This window comes from Zootoca vivipara, chromosome 16, assembly GCF_965207765.1.
Source record: "Zootoca vivipara chromosome 16, rZooViv2.hap1.1, whole genome shotgun sequence".
Taxonomy (NCBI): Eukaryota; Metazoa; Chordata; class Lepidosauria; order Squamata; family Lacertidae; genus Zootoca; species Zootoca vivipara.
In genome coordinates this window covers 3,637,219-3,662,656 of record NC_142599.1, presented here as the reverse complement: position 1 = coordinate 3,662,656, position 25,438 = coordinate 3,637,219, and the positions used below count along the sequence as shown (strand labels likewise).

At 46.8% G+C, this 25,438-nt stretch overlaps 1 protein-coding gene across 18 annotated transcripts; it reads right to left on the bottom strand.

Moving 5' to 3' along the window:
- Positions 1-177: 177 nt before the first annotated feature.
- Positions 178-24,980, bottom strand: CCDC92 (coiled-coil domain containing 92). Of its 18 annotated transcripts, XM_088659256.1 has the most exons (8): positions 24,592-24,707; positions 23,064-23,262; positions 11,517-11,622; positions 10,838-10,916; positions 9,018-9,220; positions 3,794-3,943; positions 3,005-3,046; positions 178-1,514 (listed from the first exon to the last, which is right to left on the bottom strand). In XM_088659256.1, exons 6-8 carry the CDS (start codon positions 3,921-3,923, stop codon positions 739-741), a joined length of 948 nt encoding a protein of 315 aa, XP_088515382.1. In that variant the 5' UTR covers positions 3,924-3,943; positions 9,018-9,220; positions 10,838-10,916; positions 11,517-11,622; positions 23,064-23,262; positions 24,592-24,707; the 3' UTR covers positions 178-738. The 18 variants fall into 18 exon arrangements, with proteins under 18 accessions (XP_088515382.1, XP_088515378.1, XP_088515381.1 ...); XM_088659252.1 differs by lacking the exon at positions 9,018-9,220 and having other exon boundaries at positions 10,556-10,916; positions 24,592-24,806; XM_088659255.1 differs by lacking the exon at positions 23,064-23,262 and having other exon boundaries at positions 24,592-24,728.
- Between the last annotated feature and the right edge of the window lie 458 nt (positions 24,981-25,438).

Below are 25,438 nucleotides of genomic sequence, written 5' to 3'. Positions count from 1 at the left end.
AATGAAATAAAATTATTAAACATTAAAAGCCTCCCTAAACAGGGCTGCCTTCAGATGTATTTGTTTTTGTGTTTGTAGGTTTCCCCTTTCTTTTCCTCTGCCCGAAAAGAAAACAGCCAGTTGTAATTGTGGAAAACTATTCCAAATATTGAACAAAGGACACAAAACAAGATCAGCCAGGGTTAATAAAATAGAGTTTGTTGGGATTTTAGTAGCTGTAGATAAAAACATAACAGAAAATATGAACACTGTGATCAAGACCATGTGATGGATGGAGGGAGGCGGGGTCACTGAGCTGTTCTTTTTCTTCTCACACTGGTGGTCAGCGCTGCCCCTCCCCCAAAAGAAGGATTTGTCATGACTGTGAAGTGATACATACATGGAAGGCTTTAACCATTAACAGCCAATACACAGTGCTGCAGGGCTATCATTAGGAGGCTATCAGACTCTGTCATTACTATTGATTAATAATGCAGACTGTTGCCTGGGCATTTGCCCACAAGTGCGCTTAGAATAAATGAAGGAGCATTGGAAGCAAGCAGTCAGGCAGACACCTGAGTTTGGCCACAGCGTTTCATTAAGTAGATAGTCATATTGGGGGATCCATTGGAGGAGGTTATTCTAGTGATGGAAAGAATTTGGCATGCATAGGGGATTTGAAGGGGGGGAGTGACTGCAGATGCAATTAACCCTATTTGTGATCACAGTGCATAAGAGAGTCACCTCCAGACAGTATGCTTAAACAGTTCTATCTGTCCCTGAATGTTTTCGGACCACTTTGCTCCCGTTCACCTGATCCACTGCTAGTGTCTCAACCTCTGGCTGTGCCTGGGGTGAAGCAACGTGGTGGATTCGGTGTGCCACACCAACGTGAGCCTTGTGCTGCTTCTCCCGGGCTGGGCTGTGTGGCTCAGCAGAGGTGCGTTCCGAAGGAATCGGTGGAATGACTAAAGGCCTCTCTTTGATAAGGTGGATCTCGGCAGTTTCCCTTGCCAGTAAGAAGGGAGTGGGATCAGGCATAGCATCAACAGGCTCCCGTAACAGCAGTTTGCGGCTATCCGATCCTAATCTGTAGGCCTCTTCAAATTCAGGATTGAGGGGGGTGGACAAGCTTTTCTTCATTCTGCGCCGCGGAGTCTCTGGGAGCTTATCTTTGGGAGGGGCTGGTTTGTAGCTGGACAGCACTGGGCTCCCGGATGGAGAGCTGTCAGAAGTCCCACTTGAACTCATGAGCTTCTTCTTGGTTGCATGCAGCTGTGAGGTGAGGTATGCAATCGTGCTGGCGCGCTGCTCCAATTCACTCGACAGCATGTTCAGCTTATGGCTTTTCATTTTCAGTTCTTCTAAATACTTCTTTTCCCTCTCCTTGATGGTGTTCTCAAGCACCATTATCATTGCATTCTTTTGCTCCAGTTCCTTTAATAGCTCATTGTTTTCAGCCTCTTTCACTTTCAGCTGGGCCTCAAGTTCTTCACACTTCCTTTTGAGTTCTTCGCTTCTTGAAGTCCCACTTTCTGAAAGAGCAGGCAGGCAAAGAGTTTTACACCATGTACAGTCAAGCAAACTCACTAAGCAACATGCTTTCCCACCATAAAGGTGATTAAGGTAAGAAACCAGAGCAAAAGCAGCTCCACAACATTGAAACAGTAAGGATATGCTAAGCATTTCTTGGAAGAAAGGGCTAAAGTGTTTGCTCTGCTCCCAAATTCTTCAAGGCATGAGAATCACTGAACTATAACAGCAGAATCTCAGAGAACTCTTAGAATGCTGGCATTTCTCAAACAGAAACATAAAACAGTAAGATATGCTTACAAAATCTGCATGTCTGACAGAACAGGCCCATAAACATGCAAGCCACAAACTTTCCAAGAGTGCATTATCAGACTGTCATGAAGACAACGGGGGGGGGGGGGCAATCCGGCAGTTCCAATTACCAGAGTATACTTGAAGTAGGAGAGGGGATTGTGTAAAGAAAGAGATGGGCTCAGAAAGAGTGTGTGTGTGCACATGGAGAGTGACTCCATGCAGAGGGATAAAGGCAAGGAGGCAGCAGCAGAAGACAGTAGTAAAGTATAGTAGCCAAATACGTAGATACATTCAGTGAGGCTTCTAGGCTGGGGAGAGACATGGAAAAATAAAGTATAGAGGACAGTACTTTTTTTTTGAAGTTTGAGAAAATATAAAAAGGTTAGACGAAGGGGCTCTAAAATTGTCAGTGTGACTAGGAAGGGTCTGTCATGCCTGTCACTTCCACAAATTTACAACTCTCCAACACAGATAAAAAAAACAGCAGGTAGTTCTTAAGCATGGATGCAACCTACAGGGTCTCTTCTCCAGTCTTCAGAGAGTAGCTGGAAGTGGGGATGCAGAAAAAGATCCTCCTTTCCTTCCACTCTGCAGTTTTAATTTCAAATCTTAGGTGCAGTACTATGCTTATACAGCCCCCCCCCCCAAAAAAAAGCTACCTGGGATAACTCGGTCGGTAGAGCATGAGATTCCTAATCTCAAGGTTGTGGGTTCGAGTCCATGTTGGACAAAATATTCCTGCATTGCAGGTGGTTGGACTAGATGACCCTTGTGGTCCTTTCCAACGCTATGACTCTGATTCTATGAAAATCAAATCTGTGAAGAGGGAGATGCAATTTGAACCAGCCTGTTTTGGGGAGATTATGGGAACACGTCTGCCAACACTGACATCCAAGTAAATGCTGGGAAGTGAATTAGCACAACCAGAAGCTGAGGCAACATTGCTAGTTGTCACAAGAGCCACATCAGCCACAGCATCCACTCCTTGTCCTGATCAGCCTTGATGTTGGTTCTTCCTGATGGAAGGAGGGTTTCAGTGTAAGAAAGTTCCACAAACTCCTGACCTAGAGAGTTCATTTGAACTTCTTTGCAAAACAACTTCCATGCAACACTCCAAGAAGGTGTCTAGAACGTTCTCTCCTTGTCATTGCCAGCCTTTTCCACATCCTCTAAATAGAAGATGGTTGAGACCACTCACCTGTTGAGTCTGAGCTTTTGAGAGTCAACTCGTACGTCAGATCTGAAAAACATGCAGAGTTAGGAAAGCTGGAGAAAACTTACCCATGTGCAAAACTCATAAATAGAACATTTTCACAAAACTTTCAAAGTCTTGCGGCTCACAGAACTAGGTGATCAATTGCAGCAGGACCTTTATGTCAAACATTCCTGCCCCAGCACAAAAGGTGGGTTACAAAACAAAACAATAGTTGAACAAACCCTCATACTCAAGAGCCGACCCATTGGAGCTAATATACTTCAGTCTATTGACTTTGGTGTGTCTATTCTAATATGACTAGTTGTCTCACCCAAACTCTGAAGAAGTGTGCATGCACACGAAAGCTCATACCAATGACAAACTTAGTTGGTCTCTAAGGTGCTACTGGAAGGAATTTTTAAAATTTTGTTCCAAACTCTTTAGGTCATTCTAAATCAGTTGAGAGTCTTCCCTGGGAAGCCAGGTTTAGATGCATACCAAAGGCTAGCAGTGAGGTAGACACACAGAGCTCATTGGGGAGAATGTTCCAAACCCCAGATGCTGCTGTCAAAAGGTACTGGCCCATCTTCCAGAGCTGCTGTAAGGATTCCCAAGATAATATACACAAAGCATCCAGAAGAAGTACCAAACTTGCCTTTCCAGTATGAAGCAATGTGGGGACAGCATGAAGAGGGGACTGGCATTGGAGAGAAGCAGAGGACAAGAGCAGGGATGCCCCAAGCAGAACGAAGGGAAGCCTCTTGGAAGCAGAGGTGGCTTGGGCCACATTACCTGTGCAGTGCTGCTGTAGTCGCCGAATCTCAGCATGCAGCCCCTTGAGGGTGTCTGCGTGTTGCCGCTGGAGGAAGAGCAGGTTCTTCTGGGCGCTGTGCAGCTGGTTCTCCAGGTTTGATGCCGCCATCCTGACATCCAGTGAACCTGCTGAGTGAAGGGCGGAAGAGGGGAACATAGCACCTTGAGACCAAATCAGGGGCCTTTTACCTTGCAGTTTCCAAGTCCAGGGCAAAACAAGTGAGCTTTTGATCAATGCAGCTGCACCAAAATGATCCCGTGTGCAGAGAAGGCCATTCCCTTTCTGCAGCATGGACACTTTCAACTAGGATGTGGATATTTCCAGTTGTGGAAATTCCAGCCCATTCAGGATAGCCATGCTCATGATGGGGGGGGGCAGAGGACACCACCAGGTGCTCATTTGTTTGCAGAAAAGGATTAGTGCCAGACAGACTTCAGGGCACTAATCCCTTTAGCAGACTGAAGTGGAGTTCTGAGAAAACCCGAGAGTGTGTGCGCCTCCTCCTTGGTATGAGCTGCCAGTCACCTCCCTGAGCTACATTTAGAGAGAGGCTATAATCCCTCATAGACAGGGAAGCCCCTGATAAGCCACGATCTTAGAAACCAACAGCAAACAAAACATTCACAGGGCCAACAAAGGCTGCAGCTGAGCAGCACTGAACAGCTCAGAATGGCAAGGAAACCCACCACCAGCAAGAAACCTTTTTGTGTCAACATCTACCTGTAGCAGGTGTGCTGCCTAGCTGATAAAGCACTCAAGCTTCCAGCTGCTTCTGGTCCAAGAGCAGGAATGGGGAGTTTGTGGCCCTCCAGGGATTGTTGGACTAAAACTTCTGTAATTCCTGACCACTAGCCATTCTGGCTGGGTTTGGTGGGAGTTCAGCATCTGAACGGCACTATACTAGTTATCTCTAACAGAGCACAACAGAACACACACCAAATCTGAGAGACCAGGAGTCAGTGGGGCTGGATGAACGGAAAGGGCTACTGCGTGGTCTGTCAGTGAACCAAGCACTTGAGGCTGATGGCCAGGGTTTACTGCAACCCACAGCTGCCGGAGAGAAGCAGCTAGACCCTGGTAGCAGCCTCTGCTGAAATGAAGCTCAAGCACAGACTGGGGGAAGGTGTGCGGCAGAGGAGCTGCTCCACTGTCATGGATATCACCTGGGGCTTCGGGCAAAGGCCTAGGCTATCCTTTACCAACTTGGTGCCTTCCAAATGTTCTGAACTACAACTCCTATCAGCCCCAGCCAGCACATGCTGTAGTTCTGGACACCTGGAGGACCACAGCTTGGAGAAGTCTGGTCTAGATCACTTCTTAGGCTAGAGAATGGCTGTGGAAATAAAGACTGTAAACATTTCAGTAAAAATGCTAGAGACATTAGCTAGCAATAACAGGTCATGATTGCGAATAGGTTATGGTTTTTTTTAATTGAACAGCTGGCATGAGGGCCCACCCTCAAACCGGGTAGGAGAACACTTGCCCTCCAGCCTACCACTCACTCACAAGAGGTGCTTAGTTGGCATGCTTGTTTTATAAAAACGAAAGCTATGCAGCCTGGGTCGTACACACAGACTCTCATTTCTTCCATGCAGAGGGCAAACTACATCAAAGACAATCCTGTCTCTGTTTTATCACAGCTCCTATTCACCCTGGAAAAGACCCTGATGTTGGGAAAGATGGAGGGCACAAGGAAAAGGGGATGACAGAGGACGAGATGGTTGGACAGTGTTCTCGAAGCCACCAACATGAGTCTGACCAAACTGTGGGAGGCAGTGGAAGACAGGAGTGCCTGCCGTGCTCTGGTCCATGGGGTCACGAACAGTCAGACACGGCTAAATGACTAAACAACAACATTCACCCAAGAGGAGGCCTTACTGGCATCATCAGCTCAGTCTAGACAGAAACCAACACTGCGATGTTATAAACACACGTGCCAGACTACTACTAGCCCTCAAACAATGTGCCACTTCTGTTCTACTTCTGCATGAAAAAGTAAAAGCAAACATCTTACCCAGAATAGACCCACTGAAATCAAGGAACATGACTAACTGAGGTCATTTGATTTCAATGGGTCCACTCTAAGTAGGCCTATGGTCTGGAGCTTGGTTGGATATTTTGGAGCCTCACCAATGTCTAAAGTGTGCTGTGATACATGCATGAAGCTGCTTTATCTACTGAGGATGGTTTACACTTGGCTGGCTGCATCACTCCAGGGTCACTGGCAGAGAAAGCTATTCCACATTACCTGCTGTCTGATTCTTTTAACTGAAGATGCCAGGAATTGAACCTGGGACTTGTTACTGGCAATGTGATCAATCACTGAGGATCCTTCCCTTATGATAAGCTTTAGTGCTTTTTCTTGAATGAAGAATGAAGTACCTCACTTTTTAAAAGGTCTGAGTTAACTTGGTAGCATGTACGTCCTTGAGAGATTAAAGGTCAGGGTGAGGGGGAGTTGGAGATCTCCCCAAGGAAACAGAGCATCCTTGCAGAAATAGAAGAGCAAGTTTTGCAGGAACTTATTCCACAAAACAATGGAGCTTTCATGCAATTTACAGGAGAAGGATCCTGGATCAGGATTAAGTTTTGTAAACAATTCTAAACCAAGAGAGGGTCTTCAGTAAAAATCTCTTCGCAAGGGAGAGGCACAGCTCAAAAGTGTTCTGGTGGGACTCTTGATTTCTGCAACTGCCTTAGAATCATGAAAGCATGGCTGTGAATTGAACAACCTCAATCAACTAGCTGGGTTGAGGGTTACTGCTACCACGAAACTGTGTCCAGGCAATTTTGCAAAGCATTGGTAAATAATGGGAGCCCACAGACAGCCCTTGTTTCCCCATTTCTTTTATAGCTTCAGAGCCCTGAAGGCAACCCACTCTCTCTCAGCTTTGTGCATAAGGCTCAACCCCACAAACCTATCAAGCAGTCTCTGTCAAAGAACACATTAACTTGCCCAAGCCATATGCATTCAGACTTCGAAAAGCAAAATTAAAAGCAGCGATGGAGACATGGTGTAGAGTACAGCAGTGCCATCTCTGACTTGCTTTGAAGTGGCATATCCTTGGCTAAAACCCGGGAGGGGGGCCCTTTATAAACAGCCCATTCCATTCTGTTCATGGTCTCAAGGCCCATCCTTCACTAACACTGTCAATATTTCTTAGCTACATTATCTCTCTCCAATGAGCCAGCCTTGTCTGCACAGCTAAAAGCTTTACTGCATCTCAGATTCCTTAAGTGCTTGCTGAATTCCCATTGAGTGGGTGACATAACGGGGAAATGGCGCTACCTTCCTAGGCATGGTACGACTCACCCAGCCAATCATCCCACAGCAGGCCCTTTGCACTCTGAAAGCAGGTGGGGGTGGGGCAGGGGAGAGGCTTACCAACAAACAGTGCAAGTGGAATATTTTGTTTTGTGCAAGTCACACATTATTAATTTAAAACATGTTCCCACTGAAATACAAACCCCCCCAAAACTAACCCCCCCCACTCATTAGCTCTGTAGCATTTCCAGTATATGCCAGCACGCACAAAGCAGTTGTCCTATTCTGGTTACTCTATGTAAACATTTGCATTTACAGTTTCTTTGCTGATGACACCTGATAGAGATAGGAGGTGGGAGCCTGAAGTTACAGGGCAAAAAACGGGCATTGTTAAGGCTTGCGGCTCCCTAGCAAAGAGTCACTGATGGAATCTGGAGAAAGGAGGCAACTGCCGGCTGCTGCTGCAGAAAATACCTTCACAACAGCAGACAGATCTTCCAAGGGCAAGACCAGACAGCAGCTTCCCACACCCAGGACTGAGTGCTGCAGCATAGGAAGTCTGCTGCTGTTGTCCCCCCAACAAACAAGGCATGTTGACGCTCACTTATGAAGACACCAAAGCCCTGGCAACCGGTGGAGGGCAGGTGGAGGAACTGGTGCAGGCGGAAGCATTCCACACACCTGGATGTGCTCAGCACTCCCTAAACTGCTGCCATTTAGCTGTTTTGGACTACAGCTCCCTGAGTTGCCTTGAGCTGATGAGAGGTTAAGCAGAAAAGAGCCTCAGATTAGTCAGGAGGCAGTCTCTCTACTCCAGGCATCCCCAAACTTCGGCCCTCCAGATGTTTTGGACTACAATTCCCATCATCCCTGCCACTGGTCCTCTTAGCTAGGGATCATGGGAGTTGTAGGCCAAAACATCTGGAGGACCGAAGTTTGGGGATGCCTGCTCTACTCCTACCATGGAGGTCTGTGTGCCAGGGAGGGAGAGCAAGTGCCATTTCCAAGATTCCTGACCTTCACCGCTTTGTGAAATATATGCTCTACCAGCACAAGCGAAAGAGTCCAGTGCCAGAGTCCAAAAGCAGTGAAAGGAGACATTTCCATCTAAGTGGGGGTGACTGGTTGCCCAGCAGCTGGTCTATGAAAGGAATATGTTTCCTCCCTTTGTGGAATACTAGAAGCTAAACCACAATTAACTGCTGAAAAGCACCACTAAACATTGCTAGCCAGTTTTAGCTTAAAGAGACTGGCTTTATCCTGAAGTACTTTATCAAATGGTGGTTTGAAGCCACCTAAAAGTACTGGCAAATGTCACACCTGCATGCATACACACAAATGCTTGGTCATGAAGTTCACTGGCCAGGCACTGCCTCTCAGTCCAGCTCACTTTCACAAGGCTGCTGTGGATGGGAGACTTCATATGTTGCCTTAAGCCAGGCACCCCCAAACTTCGGCCCTCCAGATGTTTTGGACTACAATTCCCATCTTCCCCAACCACTGGTCCTGTTAGCTAGGGATCATGGGAGTTGTAGGCCAAAACATCTGGAGCGCCACAATTTGGGGATGCCTGCCTTAAGCTCTTTGGGCAAAAGATAGCATACAGACACAGTAAGTGAATGAATTAAATGAAACACGCCTCCAGACTGTGGCACTCAGAACATTTGACATCTGATCACTTGGGAGTCTTCAGGCACCAGAAACAGCCTTTGATGGTGGTCCACGTGAGGGGCTGTAGCCAAAGTTCTCTGTCTGCTGGCGCAAGGGTGCTTGTGCTAGCAGGTGGGTAAGTTTTAATGTTGCACAACAGAGGAATCCAACACAACAGCAGCATTAGCGGAAACTCATTGCCAGCAACTTAACACTACATTGGATACACCGAGGTGTCCAATGTCTGAATCAGTCGTAAATCTGAATGTACCGACATCTGAAGCTACCTTTAGCCAAATGAAACCCTTTGGGCAATCTAGCCTACTAGCAGCAGCTCTTATGGTCCTCACTGAGGGCTCTCTCTCTCAGCCCCGATACGTAAGACCCTTTTAGCTGGAGAGACAGAACCTTCGGCATGCAAAGCATGCACTCTTATCACTGAGCTATGGCCCCATCCCATTCTTGGCGACTGCATTCTTGGAGCAGTGATCTGCAACAAAAACAAACCAAATTATTTCATTTTATCGGAGATTGAAAAACAACAACCACCCAGCCGTTCCAGTGCTATATAGTCACACCTTGATATTGCTGGCTGAAGAGTCAGAACAACCTTGCTAATGGACACCCCCCCCCACACACAATATCTATCTGTCTATCTATCTACCTATCTACCTACCTATACATCCATCCACCCCACCCCTTTGAAGAGCCTCTAAAATCCTCTGCTACTCCCCATTCTTCTTTGATTAATTAAGCAAATGCCCCTCTCACAGTACTGAAAACAGACAAGGAAGAGGTTCTACGGGGCAGATCTACAACTTCAAAATCTGAGATTCTTTGGCAGGCGCCTTAAAGACAGTATCTCCTGGCAAACAAAGACCCCCACCCCCCTGCTAAAATGGATTATAAATTTATCACCTGCTTAGGAAATAACAACTTGTACAGCTCCAGCTCCACTGAGACCATCAGGATTATACAAAATGACCCCCGCCCTGTCAGAGCTCTCCAATCTTTTTCCTGAAACCAGGCAAGTGCTTACCAGGTATTAAGAAGGCAGCATGAGGACTGGGGTGTGGGCGTCAAATTTTGGACTTTCTCCCCCACCCCCAAAGCAGTGTGCAGCCCGCGGGTTCCATGTCAAAGTACTCTTGTGGCCTACTTGGTATGAAAGGTTGGACCACCTTGTTCTCAGAGGCGTAGGAAGGGGGGCTGCGGTGGAGGCGGACCACCCCAGGTGTCATCACTGAGGGGGGTGACATTTGGCACGACACCCATGACACTCAAGCCTACCCCGAGCTGTCGAGGGAAGGGGGAAGCTGCGCCACTTTGCCGGCGGCCTTCCCCCCTTTGTTTTGACAGCTCGGGGGAGGCTTGGGAGTTCTCTGTCTGAGGGCAGCACGCTTGGGGGTGACATTTGGTGTGCTGCCTGGGCTCCCTCCTGCGGGCTGCATGTCCTGTCCCGTCTGGCACTTGTGAGGCATCCTGAGCCCTGGAGGAGGAAGGAGAAGAAGGGCGCTGGAGGCCGGAAAAGAGTGGAGCGGACGCTCCATGGAGCCCGACTGACCCAGGGCCCTTGGGGGAGCGGAGTAGGATCTGCTGCTCCCTTGCTCCATGCACATAGCCCTCCACCACTGAGCCACCGAGCCAGGGGGCATTGGCATGGCCGCTCAGAGGAATCAAGAGGGGCTGGGAAGCTGCCGACACACCCCTTTCAAAGGTGGAGGAAAATCTTCCTCTGCTAAGTTAGGAACCGAAAGTTTGAGCGGCCTCTTCCGGGCGCAGAGGAGTCGAAAGGGGGCAGCCCCCTGGCAAGAAGGGGCTCTACCTGCTGGCTGCGCTGGAGAATCATTCATGGCACACGAAAAAGGAGAGTAAGGAGGCAGAGGAGAGGCCCCTTGATGTGTTGTTGGTCTCCTGGCGACTGGGAGGGAAGTGGCAGGCGGGCGGGGCTCCTTCCAGCTGCCCAAGAGCCGCGTTACCCACCCACGTCTCCCAACTTTGGGGGGGGGGTTCTTTCTACGCTTGCAAGCTTGCTTGTTCTAGAGGGAGAAAGGAGGCCTTTTGAAAAGTCTTGTTCAGTAGTCTTCAGTTCAGTGACAGAACTCACCGGAACCTCTTTTGTCTTTCTTTCTGCACATGGCAGCCATTTTGTGCTGGCACCCACAGCACTTTTATGAGTACCGACACTAAAAAGAGAGAGAGAAAGCAGAGGTCTAATCTAAGGTTGACTTTGAACTCTACACTGTACAAAGAACAAATCTTTCCTCTCCTCTTCCCCACACCACCTCTCTAAACTAGGGGAGGGAAACTCTGACCCAGGGTCCAAGTACCACTCTCCAGGCCTCTCTGTCCAGCTCTCAATGGCCACACCCCACCTCCAGTTACACCCTTCACTGTCCTGGCTCCACACTCTCCTCATGTGCTTTTGCTTTCCTGGAATGTGTTCTTAGAACAAGGATAACACCACTTGCGGCCTGGAAGAAGGATGGAGAGGTGAGCATGGTGTGGGCATGTAAGAATTTCTGCCTCTTGCACGGCTAGAATGCAGCCTGCTGCACAGAAGTAAGAATTGCATCTACTACCCTAGCCACATTTGCCTCTGGTCCTTCCCAGCATAGGCATGCGACCCCTGGAAGGTTTCCTACAAGAGAATACAGCTATCAGGCAGAAAAGAGGTTCTGCATTCCTTCTCTATACAGCAGAACTCACCTAAAGAACAAAGGCAACTCAGAAGCAGGTAAAACACTCCATCCATTACAATGAAATTGCATGGTTAAAAAACAAACCTTTAAAAAACAGGGATTAACTGGGTCATTTAGATCAGGGTTTGCCAAACTGTGTTTTGCAGACTACCAGTGGTCACAAGCTTCATTCAGGAGGTCCATGGCATGTCTGTAAAAATGCAGTTGAAAATCATACAGCATTACACTTGCTACAACAGGCAGAACAATTATTAAGTGGTCCACTTAATAATTATTAGCAATTTTCAAGTGGCCCATGGGGTGGGGGGTGGGAACCACTGATCTAAACTATATATTTCTATTATATTTCAACAAATGCATTCATCACTAGCCACCACAGGCAGCCAAGGTTGGTACTCTCCAGATGTCATGGACCACAACTTCCATCACCCCTGGTCATCATGGCCAATGGCCAGGGATTTGGGGAACTGTGGTCCAAAATATCCGAGAGGCACCACTTAGACTACCCACTTCTATGAGTGTGGGTCATTATGTAACTGTCACCATCCACAGCCACATCCACATATATACTTTTGTGTGGCATCAGCAGGCCTAGGGAAACCCCAAGGTCTGCACAGGTATTCCCTCCCAAAACAGCAGCAACAACTGAGGGGGGGGGAATCCAGAAACTGTGTTTTCTTGGAACGGGCATGCCTGGCTGGCTGGAAACCTGAGCAGTAGCGCTCTGCACTGCAATGTTTTGTGCAGGCCCCGTTTGCCCTTACAGGTTTCACGCCCTCTCCTGGCCCACCTACAAGAAAAGGGAACAAAGAGGAGGTGGAAGAAAACATAAGGCTCCTTGCAACAATGGGAACCAGGTTAGTCACATAGGAAACCTGCCTCGGACCCCTGAATCCAACTAGTTCAGTACTGTCCCCCCGACTGGCAGTGGCTCTGCAGGGTTTCAGGTAGGAATCTTTTCCAGCCCTGGCTGGGCATACCAGGGTTTGAACCGGAGACCTTTTTCAGGTAAAGCATATTCTCTGCCACTGAGCTTCCCTATCTGGGTGGGTGGGGGGAATAACGGCAGGTGCTATTGCAGGGTTTTGGTTTTTTCCAAGTACCACAAAAATGTTCCAGCTCAGCCATTTTTGGAACTCTTGAACAAAACAAACTATTAAAAAAATGCAAGCATGCAAACACAGTTTTGGCACCAGATTCAGCGTTCCACTGATAACTCAGTGCCACCCAATAAGGATGTTTTAAAAGATTTCGAGATTATTTTTTTAAAATACCTTTTATTACTAAGATTTTAAAAGGACAACAGCACCAGTAAATCATAATACAATAACACTAAACATGCTAAAGGGAAAAATAATAAAAAATAAACAAGAACAAGAACCGTCTCCAGAATTGCTTTGTGGAAACCATGGTTAAGTAGTAAGTACAGGTAAAGGGACCCCTGACCATTAGGTCCAGTTGTGACCGACTCTGGGGTTGCAGCACTCATCTCGCATTATTGGCTGAGGGAGCCGGCGTACAGCTTCTGGGTCATGTGGCCAGCACGACTAAGCCGCTTCTGGCGAACCAGAGCAGCACACGGAAACAGCGTTTATGCTTTCGAACTGCTAGGTTGGCAGGAGCTGGGACTGAGCAACGGGAGCTCACCCCGTCGAACCGCTGACCTTCTGATCGGCAAGCCCTAGGCTCTTTGGTTTAACCCACAGCGTCACCCACTGTACTAAGTACTATGTAGAGCAGGAATAAATAGGGCAATAAATGAAAAGGAGGAATACTGGTTTTTAGGGCTGGGTGAAGGGGGCATGATTCCTTTTAATAAGATTTGATTACAGCTTTTTCATAATACAGTAAGATAAAAGGAACTAATCTAAACAAAAACAGAGAGAGAGAGAAGAAAGTGCAGAGTCCTCTTCCAAAGGCAGCTCTTAACCCTTGTCTCACACAGAGAGTGCTGGAGCCCAACCTGCTAGCTCTCACCTGGGAGCTTCCCTTTCTTCTACCAGTTTCTTACCCTGGCCTGGGAGATCCTCCTCTCAATCCACCACTGGGTGAAGGGCATGATTCTGACCAGTCAGTAAAACAAAGGCATATGTCACAGGTAATGCCAAATAAAGTTGTTTTTAGTTTTAAAAATAAAATTAGTAGAGCATGAAAATCCAAGGCATCTATGGTAGCCACCACAGCAACTAAAAATTAGATCCTGGTACCCAGACACTTTAAAATGTGTCCTCTGCCAGCACTGTAATACTTGGTCTTCTTAGTGGTTGAGTTCACAACCAAAAGGAACAGGGAGTTTCCAGAAAAATATGGAACCAGCCCCTTAAGAAGCTCAGTGAGCTCATGTTCTTTTCAGAAGAATATAAAAAGCCTCTAAACATTTTCTATTTTTAAAGGCATATGACATGTTTTATGAAGTGTACATTCCCCACCACCACCCCAATCTCCCAGACAGACTGCTGTAGTCTCCTTTCAGTCGACCTCTGAATGTCTCAGGTCTTAATATCACTGTGGAGTTATTTTTAGTACTGTGGCAAGTCTCTGATGGAGCAGCAACGGAAGAACAATTAAGAGGAGAAAGTCTCAAAGGCTATCAAGAGGAACGCCCCAATGCGCTCAGGAAATGAGCAGAGATAAGCAATAGGGATGGCTTTTCTCATTTCCCCCAAGATGCTTTCAGGAAATCTGATGCAATTTTCTTTAAATCAGGGAGGGAAGATTGTCACCCGGCCAGGGGTGGCTGACCACTGGACCTTTCCATGTTGTTCGACTCAAACTCTGATCAGATCCAGCCTGCATGGCCAAAAGTCAGAGATGCTGGAAGTCTAGCTATAACTGGAGGGTGTTGGGTTGTTGGGCCAACAATGGTAGGTGCAGTTTAATATAGCTCATACCTGAGAGCCAATGTTGCAACAGCCATCTTAGACAGACAACCAGATGCCAAGGCCCAGGACAACATAAACACCTTCATGTGACCTAATGCAATGAAATTACTCCATCTGGACAGAGCCTGGCCTGCTGCTCCAAGGGCTGTTGCCACTTTGTGCTTTGAATCTTATAATTGTTGGAGCTGTCCAAAGCTCCAGGCCATGTTGTTTCCTTCACAACAAAGGTGGGAGATCTGTGGCCTCCAGATGTTGATAGGACTACAGATCCCAGCAACTGGCCATGCTGCCTGGGACTTAAGAGGAGCTGCAGCCCAACAAAATCTAGAGGTCTCCCATCCCTGCGCAACAATGGGTGCACAGAGGTGCAACAGCCAACAGAACACTAGTGGGGGGGAGGGAGGGTTGGTCTGCACATGAAGCAGAATGATGTAGAACGATCATGAGGGGACAGAGTGGATTGTACCACTTCAGCGAGCAGGTGAGTAAAACCATTCTATGCTCTTCCCCAAAGTCTGCAAATGGAAAACTAGTACATCAGGGAGGGATGTTCTAATCCAGGGGTCCCCAAACTACGGCCCGGGGGCCGTATGCGGCTCAATCGCCTTCTAAATCTGGCCTGCGGACGGTCCGGGAATCAGCATGTTTTTACATGAGTAGAATGTGTCCTTTTATTTAAAATGCATCTCTGGGTTATTTGTGGGGCATAGGAATTCGTTCATATTCCCCCCCCCAAAAAAAATTAGTCCAGCCCCCACAAGGTCTGAGGGACAGTGGACCGGCCCCCTGCTGAAAAAGTTTGCTGACCCCTGTTCTAATCCATCTCTCTCTCTCTCTCTCTCTCTCTCTCTCTCTCTCTCTACTTGCCAAGGGGTGGGTGGATCTGCTGTCAAGTGCACACCAGGGCTCACATATCGGCAGCCAGACATCAAAAAAAGTGTGCAGAGACAGGAGATGGGAGGGAAAGAGACTGAAGACACATGGCTGGCCACATCAGCACCCACAACTCTCATACTCTTCTCCTACCACCCCATGCTCCCTCAGAATCATTTTATAGATTATGTGGAATAACATGGTGAAATTTGTAGCTGTGCCACTTTGAAAGGCAAGTGGGTCTTGTGTCTGATTTTTTAATCAACACCCCCCTCCCTGCATAATTGCAAACCACTTCCTACAGGGGGCTTGTCCTGTGTTCTCATTCTAAAAAACTAAGTGAACATGGAGTTACTGTGAGGAAGTAAATTGCAGTAAATGTGGATGTGCTAGCTGGGGTTGTAGTCCAAAACATCTGGTGTCACCAGGGCAGCAAAGGCTGAACTAGAATCAGTCCACCAGGGGGAAAGGCTTAGAATGGCCACCCTTCAAGGCCCACTCTTCAACATGCTAGTTTTTACTAATTGCATGCAGATTTATGTTTTTAACAACACATTAATAAAAATACGACTATCTCACCTGCGGCCTAAAGTAGCACAACCCAAAATTTTACCACCTCATTCTGCATAGTTTGTGCTATTATCTCTCCCTACTCTCCCAATTTTCTGGGCAGAACAAAAATGCTTTGGATTGAAATGGTAAATTTACAGCAGTCACTTCTGAGTAGCTGGATACTGAAAAGTTAAAAGGTATACAGTACATCCATATGCACTCAAAATATGTTATCACCAAAACCACATCTGAAAGGTACCCAGCAGTCTATACTCATCTGCAAAAACACTTCTGAAAATTTAATCTTGGATGGCTGTAGTCTACTGGCTTCAGAGATGCTGCAAACTGCCCCACCCTCTGCTTATGCTTGCAAGCAGCCCTGAGTGGTTGAATTTTTTTATGTGTCTATTTTTAGCCCACTTCAAACAGCCTCTCCAGTAGAAATTACTGTTAAGTGGGTGCTTTGCAGATTCTATGAGAGGGATGCTCTCACTGTGAGACATTTTCAGGGGGGGGGGGCTGTTTGAACCAGCTGTTCTGTTGCAAGGATTCTGTTTACACTTAGAAAATGTGTGTCTGTCGTTTTCTGAAGCTCTGACACTCCAAGTAGAGGGATGTTAAATACATCTTTTCACTTAACATGCAGGGTTGTTGTTTTTTAATGCAAATATCATCATCAACTTGGAAGGCAATTAATGGGATCACACAGCAGGCGGGGGGGGGGGAATTTAACCTTTTCCTCCCCTGCTGCAATCCTGAGGAATAACCCTCTTGTAATTTTGGTATTTAGGTTTTGTTGTTTTTTTTGGGGGGGGGGGATCCTTTACTGGTGCTAATGAGGGATTCCCCACCCTCAAAAAACAAACAAACATAGCAGCATCTGGTAGGATTATCCTCAGCATACCACCAGCAGCAGCAGCAGAAGAAGAAGAGTTTGGATTTGATATGTCGCTTTATCACTACCCTAAGGAGTCTCAAGGGTGGCGCTGTAGGTTAAACCACAGAGCCTAGGGCTTGCTGATCAGGTCAGCGGTTCTTGGTCCCAGCTCCTGCCAACCTAGCAGTTCAAAAGCACGTCAAAGAGCAAGTAGATAAATAGCAGGAAGGTAAACGGCGTTTCCGTTGCTGCTCTGGTTCGCCAGAAGCGGCTTTGTCATGCTGGCCACATGACCTGGAAGCTGTACGCCGGCTCCCTCGGCCAATAATGCGATATGAGCGCGCAACCCCAGAGTCGGTCACGACTGGACCTAATGGTCAGGGGTCCCTTTACCTTTTAAGGAGTCTCAAAGCTGCTAACAATCTCCTTTCCCTCCCTCCCCCACAACAGACACACTGTGAGGTGAGTGGGGCTGAGAGACTTCAAAGAAGTGTGACTAGCCCATTTGCCCAAGGTCACCCAGCAGCTGCATGTGGAGGAGCGGAGACCCGAACCCCTCCACTCTTAACCACTACACCATGCCTAAGGTAATCCCTGAGCTGATGGCAGCAACATGAAACATCCATGCATATTAAATACAAAGACACTTCTAGTATGGCTGTGGGACTTTGAATGCTGAATCTCTCCATCCTGCCTCCATGTGAACTAACGTCAAAACTTGGGGTGGTGCTGGTGGCAGAGAGGTTGCTTCTGGCAGCCTTTAGTGCTGTTATATTTTCCTAAAATATAGACATGGGGGAAAGAATGGTAGCAAGTGTTTATACAGATGTTGAGGCACAGTCCTTTTGGGGGGGGGTTGCACAGCCGCACCTCCCAGTGGTGTGCTGACATTTAAAAAAGCAACCACTTTCCTGAAAGTGGTTATTAGTGCTGAAGATATGGAAGAACTAAAGCAACACACTCTGTATACTATCAATGAATCTTGGATAATTTAGGGACATCTTGGGCTACAATCTCAAAGCCCTGAAATTAACACCCTTCCTCCCTTCCTGGCTGGGTAGTTACCTGAGGCTGGAGATGGGCAGCATTTTTCATGAAGCTGAGATGAGAGGGCCATAGATGCCCATGGTTAGCAAGTCACACTCACCTTCCTATCATCACAACTTGCAAATTCTAACAGCGCTCCAAGAGCGCTCCAAGAATCATAGAATCTTAGAGTTGGAAAGGACCCAAGGGTCATCTAGTTCAACCCCCTGCAATGCAGGACTCTCAGCTAAAACATCCATGACAGAAGGCCATCCAGCCTCTGCTTAAAAACCTCTAAGGAAGGAGAGTCCGCCATCTCTCATGGGAGTCTGCTCCACTGCCGAACAGCTCTTACTGTCCGAAAGTTTTTCCGAATGTATAGTCAGAAACTCCTTTCTTGTAACTTGAAGCCATTGCCTTGAGTCCTACCCTCAAGAACAGGAGAAAACAAGCACGCTCCCTTTCCCATGTATCTGAAGACAGCTCTATCCTCTCAGTCTCCTCTTCTCCAGGCTAAACATACCCAGCTCCTTCAAGCGTTTTTCATAAAGGCTTCATTTCCAGACCCTTGATCATCTTGGTTGCTGTCCTCTGCACACTTTCTAGCTTGTCAACATCCTTCTTAAATTGCAGTGTCCACAACTGGACACAGCATTCCAGGTGTGGTCTGACCAAGGCAGAATATTTCTGTTGATGCAGCCTAGAAGAGCGTTAGCTCATGTTAAGCTTGTGGTCCACCAAGGACCCCTAGTTTTTTTTACATGTACTGCTAGTAAGCCAGGTGTCCCCCATCCTATCTTTGTGCATCTGGTTCTTCCTGCCCAAGTGCAGAACCTTACATTTGTCCCTACTGAAATTCATTTTGTTAGCTTGCACCCATTTCTCCAATCTGTTAAGGTCATTTTGAATTCTGATTCTGTCTTGCAAGACCTGTTTGTTCAAGAGAATGAAAGAGCCGGCATGTGTACACTGTGGAAGCAGCAGCAGACATCTGAACATACCACTTTCAACTCTTAAAAGTTATTGTCTCCCTGCAGCATAAGGGCTTCTTCCACACTTTTGCAGAAACACTCTCAGGCCATGCCATGCAAGCAGAACAGATCTTTGTGCATTACATTTTTAAAACCTCTTATTTTATACAACTGCTTCATCAGATCAAGGATCCGTCTAGCCCAACATACCTTTTTCACAAAGAAGTAAGTCACTGGCCCCGCACCTCTTCCCATCACGATGCAAGCACTACACTTCCATCCACATCCCCAAAGCAGGCAAGCATTCTGCTGCTAAGGCGGAATGGCAACCTGCCACTTGCTGACAGCATAGTGCGGACAAGGCCTTGGCAAATGCCAGATCCCACTACAGGCAACCCAACAACCCAGCAGAAAGAAACCCATGAAGCCACCAGGGCTACATTACTCTGCCTTAATCAATTTATTCTCCAACTGAGTGCTTCAGCATTAGAAATTCACTACTTCAACAGTCAGGACTAGAAACTTATTCCTTATTTTAAAATCACAAAAGCTTGTGTTCATGGGAATCAAAGACAAGTAGAGCACAGAAAAATGAGTGCTAACCATTTTTATCTGTGCAGATAAAAATATAATCACTACTAAGTTGTTTGTTTTACATTAATTTTGAAACAAAGACACGGATTGAGGTTACTTTAAAGTTTCTTTAGCATACCACCATCTGCACAGCTGAATCAACAAGTTCTAGTTGCACAGCTTTGAGGGCAAAGAGAGAAGGATACTTGTCTTTTACAGAGGGCAACCTGTCTTGCTTAGCCTCACCCAAGCAGCACCATTATTTTTACAGTGATGTAGCAGAAGCAGCCTGAGAAAGAATTCAGTTGGAAAAATATTCCAGCCTCCCAGTTCCAAGTTCTGAAAAGGTGGAGATGTTAGTGAGACACAGCAGGGGTGTTGCTGCAATAGGATGGCTTTCAACTGTGCACTGCAGCAAAGGGGAGAGAGGGAAAGCCTGCAAAAGGAACAAGTCATCAAAGTTTGGCCTCAGACAATTCCAAAATTTTTTAAAAAATTATTAAAAGCTGACACCGCAATCATCTACATAGTAATTATGACAGACTCTTTTCCAGCCAATAGAGTCCAATGCCCCCATGAACATCAAACTTAGTGAATGAGCTATTTGTCCCTTATCTTACAAAATGCACACACACACTCTTTGTTAATCACTGACTGCAAGCAAACAAGTAATGTCCTCCACCATTAAAAACTGGTTATATAACAAATACTAATAAGTTAATTACTACAGTAGGCTGCACCAGCATTAACTTACAAATTAGTCTTTAAAGTTAAATGTCGCTCTTAACTCCATTTCTTAACTTTCAGCAACTTTGAGTACTTCAATCATCTAAAATAAAAGGAATGACAGACTACAAGTGTCATCTGTACCAAACCCAGAAGAAAGTTTCCTTTCTTCTGCTATTCTAAAGCTTTATGCCATTTCTACAGTCTTCAGAGGTAAAGAGATTCCAATTACCTGCCAGCTGACAAGAATGAAGTCTGGGGGCTGCCCATTGTTCCTGCCCATCTAATCACAAGGGATTGTGTCCCGTTCATTACTTCTTAACAATAGCAATTTTCTATTTACACAGGTAGAGCTCAACTGGACCAATTAAAAAGCAAAGGCATTGAAAAAAAATCAATTACTAATTACTAATCAAAATTTGTACTCAGACTTTACAAACTAGCAGTGATTTATATGTTATAGCATTTTTTGTATAAAATCTAAAACTGGATAGCAGATGCAAACATTATTAGGAAGATGGCCAAATATTATTGCTAATGCCTAATGTATTAATTTTACCAATTCTTTTACAAAGGCAACCCCTCCCTCAGACATGGCTGCCCCACCTTCTAAGTTGAAAACATAGTAACAAAGATTGCGCTCAGACTTCAAATTCTACAAAATACGGGCAGTGTGTGTGTGTGTGTGTGAGGCACACACAGCAACTGATTTAATCAGTAAGTGAGATAATTTGGCTAAGGTGATTCAAAAAGTCAACTAAATTAAACTAATTTAGATGAGGAAGGAAAACCAAATATTTCTGTTAATCAAAAATAGACACGTTCCCCTACAAACTAAGACTCACACAATCAATCTCAGAATAATCATGATTTATTTATAGTTAAAAGAAGAAACACTTAACAAATGGGAGGGATTGTTGCAAGTCCAGTTTGAAAGCTAGCAACAGCAATACAGTATTAAGATGATCAATTACTGCTACATAAGAAATACCTTTTGCTCAAGCATTCCACATCCCCCAAAGCAGGAAAATCTCCTGGATCTCTTATAAACCTGCAATGCGGACGGCTGTCTTACAACCCACCCTCAGAGATGCCAAAGTGCCTCTGTACTTCCGTCTTAGGTTACATTTCCAAACGCATTGCCACAACTTAGCAACATATATTAATAAATTTCACATTTCCCAGCCAGCGTCTGCTCCAGTGATTAGCAAAAACTAAAACCCACCCACCCTTATGTCCCACCTTAGGCTTAAGCAGAAGAAATATGCAGACCACGGGCAGGCAGCCCGGTAGCTGAAAGGAACTCCATTTCCGGGGAGAAGCGTGCCTTGCCTTGCCTTGTTAACATTTCCACAAATGACAGGACAAGCAGACAGGCTTGCGCCGAGATCCAAGCCCTCCTTCCCGCATATGCCACAATACTCCCATCTTTCCCCTCTGCTTGTCCACACGATGTGACTGCGATGTGACTGCTGCAACGGGAGATGATGATGGCGATAAGGTCACCTCTTCCCCTCCCCACCCCCCAGCTCAAACACAGTGTTGCCCTTCAGAATCCTTCCTCTCTTTAAGCTGAAAGGGAAACCGGATCCAAAGCCAACTCTCTCCTGAAATCCTGCAGCTCCAGGGTAGAGTATTTAAATTTTCCAGACAAAATACAACGCTGGGACCAGAGGTGTCAAAGGGGGTGGGGTAAGACTTCACATTAGATGTGGTTATGAGGCTGTGTAAACTCCATACATTTAAAGCACCCAACCCCAAAGAATCCTGGGAACTGTAGTTTACCCCTCACATAGCTACAATTCCCAGCACCCTTGATAAAAGGCAGTTCCCATGGAACAAGATTCCTGCAGGGGTAGAGGGAATGTGAGTCCAATGTATGCTGTATATGCAGCCTGAGTTAAATAAATGAGGCTAGCATTTTTGCCAGTGGGGCCACAAGTTCTGAGAAAGAGGGGCAGCAGAGCAGAAAACTCCCCTCTTCCCCACTTGCCACTGCTCCCAAGGAACTCCAGAAAGGAATTCCTCCATGAAATGCTGAGCAGGGGAAGAAGCAACTATGATGCAGTCACTGCAGAGATGAAGTGGCAGGAGGGAAAACATCCACCTTTGTTGCTGATCAAAGAGAGACACATAAACTGGCCCTTCCCCTTGAAGAAAAGTCCAAGTTGGAAAGAGGCAGCCCATAAGGCTGAGGTGCCCAAGGCACTGAAAAGGCAAAACCAGTTCCCTGACTTGGGGAAGGGAAAGGCAGGGGAGAGAGATATTGCTGCCTTTTTAACTGTACATGAACCACACTGTCACTCCTTTTTTTTAGGAGTGCCCTGATTTCTCTCTCTTTCTAATGGAGGGGACAGTGAGCTGCCTCATTTTTTCCAACTGTCTTCACCTCTTTGGTATATGGCAGGGATGGGGAACCAGTAGCCTTTGAGAGGCTGCTGGGTTGCCAATCCCCATCAACCCCCCATCTGCATAGCCAATGTTCAGGGATTATGGGAGCTGTAGTCCAAGAACATCCAGAAGACCACAGGTTACCCACCCCCACTATATAAGCCAACTGCCCTATTATTTCTTCATTTACAAGGATAGGATGCTTTGAACCCCCCCCCTTGAGATCACGCCCAGAGCTTATTATTCAGGGGAGACTGTCTTGTTCTCACCCACAATATAACTCTTTAACTGGTTTAGGGAAAACTTGCAACCATCCCCCTTCAAACACTTATGTAGAGATGGAAAACACAAGGCATATCCTGATCCCACACTTGGACAAAAGCTTCTGGGTATTTCTCCCACCCCCAAATATACAGAAAGACCAAGCGCTTGTTTTTTTTTCTAAAGCAGGGATGAATAACCTATGGCCCTCCAGATGTCACTGGACTACAACTCCCATCATCCCTAGCCGCTGGCCATGCTGGCTGGGGCTGCTGGAAGTTGGGAGTCCAGTAACATCTGGAATACCACAGATACCCTACCACAGCTCTATAGGGAAGAAAAAGCCCAGATCTTTCTCTTCTCTTCCCACCAGTTCCACAATCTTGATTTAAATCTAGAGTGGGGTAGAAAAGAATATGAGGGCAGGGATGAAACAAGGTGAAGTAGGTTAAAAATGTACCGTATGCTGGTATCTCTATCTGTCCCATATGTGGGTTACCTTTTCTCATCTGTCAGAATGGGGTGTTTTGATCTCCTTAGAAAGACAACTCCAGCAGGCTCCTTTGGGGGCTCCTTTGACCCTCAAGGCAGTTCATCCACACATCCATAAGTCAGAATGATAACATTTCCCTGTTCCCTGTGAAGATCCTAGTGTGTCTTCAGTCCAATACATCTTGGAGGATCCACTTCTACAAAACCTATTTATTGGGGAAACCTATTTATTGGGGAAACCAATGCCCAAATGAATTTTAGCACAAATATGGGCTGGGTCTACATTAATCTCCTTTGCAAGAACTCTTTCGGGTTGCTGGGGCATTGCATGCACATTCTCTCCTAAATTCTACAAAAGGGGACAATCAATTCAGGGTTTAAATGGGTATGTGAGTGTCTTCTTTTATTTTCCCATTTCTTTTTGGAGGAGTATCTACTCTCCACTTGTACTAAAGAGATACAAGTGTTATGATTTCTATTTCGCCAGGTAGGATGGGATATTTAAGTGAATGGGTGCTATCTCCTCCAAGGTTCTTTTTTGCAGGAACACTCACACCAAACTTACATGGAGAGGAGGAAATGGTTGTGCCTCTGGCCCTCTCTGGTATGAGCAAGAATACCAAGGTGAGGTGGTTGGTTGAAACGTATGTGTGTTCCTGGAGTCTTTCTCCCACCTGCATCGTTCCACTTGGAGGAATACCCACTCCCCACTTACACTGAGGGAGAATTGTCCTCTCCAACCCCACAGGGAGGGGCAGTGAACTTCTCACCTGGGTATGAGGATGCCCATTATTTCCCAGGAAACGGGGGAGGCTAGAATGAAGCCGGATTCTTACTTCCTGCCCCCGGCCCACCTTACACCCTTTCCATATGGTGGAGGGAGAGGGGCTGGCTCCACCCAACTTTAAGGCGAGAGGAGGCAAATGAGCTCTGACCACTGTAGAAGAGGCACCCACCACCCAGAACTGGCGCCAGAAAGTGTTCCCAGCGCAAAGGGGGAGCTGCTCCCAGACGTGCTTCTGAATTTCCCATAATGCCCTGGGACACAATGTGGGTTTTGTGGGGCTTGTGGGCTTGTGGGAACCCAAGAGGGAGCTCTGATCAAGCTGACCAAGTGATGGGCATAGAAGCAGAGAAGCAAACAGGGGCAGGGCAGGTGCCAGCAGGGCACCTTCCTGTGTGAGCCCTGGCAGCCACCCAAGGGTGCCAGGTGCCTGCACCCACCTTGATCAATGGACACCTGAGCATTGGAGGGGAGGGAGGTGCCCCAAAACAGGAGCAGTCCTTGAGGAAAAGCTGCTCACCTTACTGGAGACCTTCTTCTGCCCCCCACATGTGAAGAGGAGGCCCTTTTCTCTTCTGACGCAAATGGGGGTGGGGGCGTCAAGACCCCCCACTAACTGAAAGTGTGAAAGGGCGGGCGGGTTGAGTCAGTCCCACAAGGCGCCCCCTCCCGCTTGTCCTGCCCCCCCAGCGCGGTGCATGGTGGGAAGAACGCGGTGAGGGGTCGGTGAGGGGGGGCTTCTCATACTCACCCGCCGCCGCCGCTTCTGCTGCTCCCCCCGCCCCACTCCGGTCCTGAGGGGGGGAGGGAGGCTGAGGGGAGGGGTAAGCGCTGCCCCCCTGACGAGGGGAGGGAGGGAGGGAGGGAAGAAGAAGGAGGGGGCCGGGGTGACGTCGAGGGCAGAGGAACTGCGCAGGCGCGGAGGCTCAGGTGCAGCCGCGGCGAAAACAGCAGCTGCGTTGCTACGGCAACGAGGCCGGCGCTTCCACCGGCGTCGGTTGATGTTTCCTCCCCCCCCCACCGCCCTCCGCCCCTCCAAAGCCCCGCCCACTGGGGGGAGGAAGCCGAGGAGACTTCGCGACATTCTAGAGCAGCCGGAAGTCCGTCAGGTGCAGCTCTGGCCAGAAACCCGTCTATTGTGGCTTTAACTTGTGGTTGTAAATTTTTCAGCGATGGTTTTACTGCTTTATCTTTTTTGTAAAACGCTTTAAGATTTCCCCCTACAATCAAGTGATATACTGTACAGGTGAAACTCGGAAAATTAGAATATCGTCGAAAAGTGCATTTATTTCAGTAATGCAACTTAAAATGTGAAACCAATATATGAGATAGATGCATGACATGCAAAGCAATATATGTCAAGCCTTTATTTGTTGTAATTATTTGTCGTTTGGCGGGTCAATTATAAATGGAATGTAATTAATGAAATGTAATAGCAGTTTTATTTTTGTATTATTGTAACAACCGGTATTTGTTTTATTAAAATATTAAAAGCATTTGTAAAAATAAAAATAAAAGTTGCATTACTGAAATAAATGTACTTTTTGACGATATTCTAATTTTCCGAGTTTCACCTGTAGAGAGAGAGAGAGAGAGAG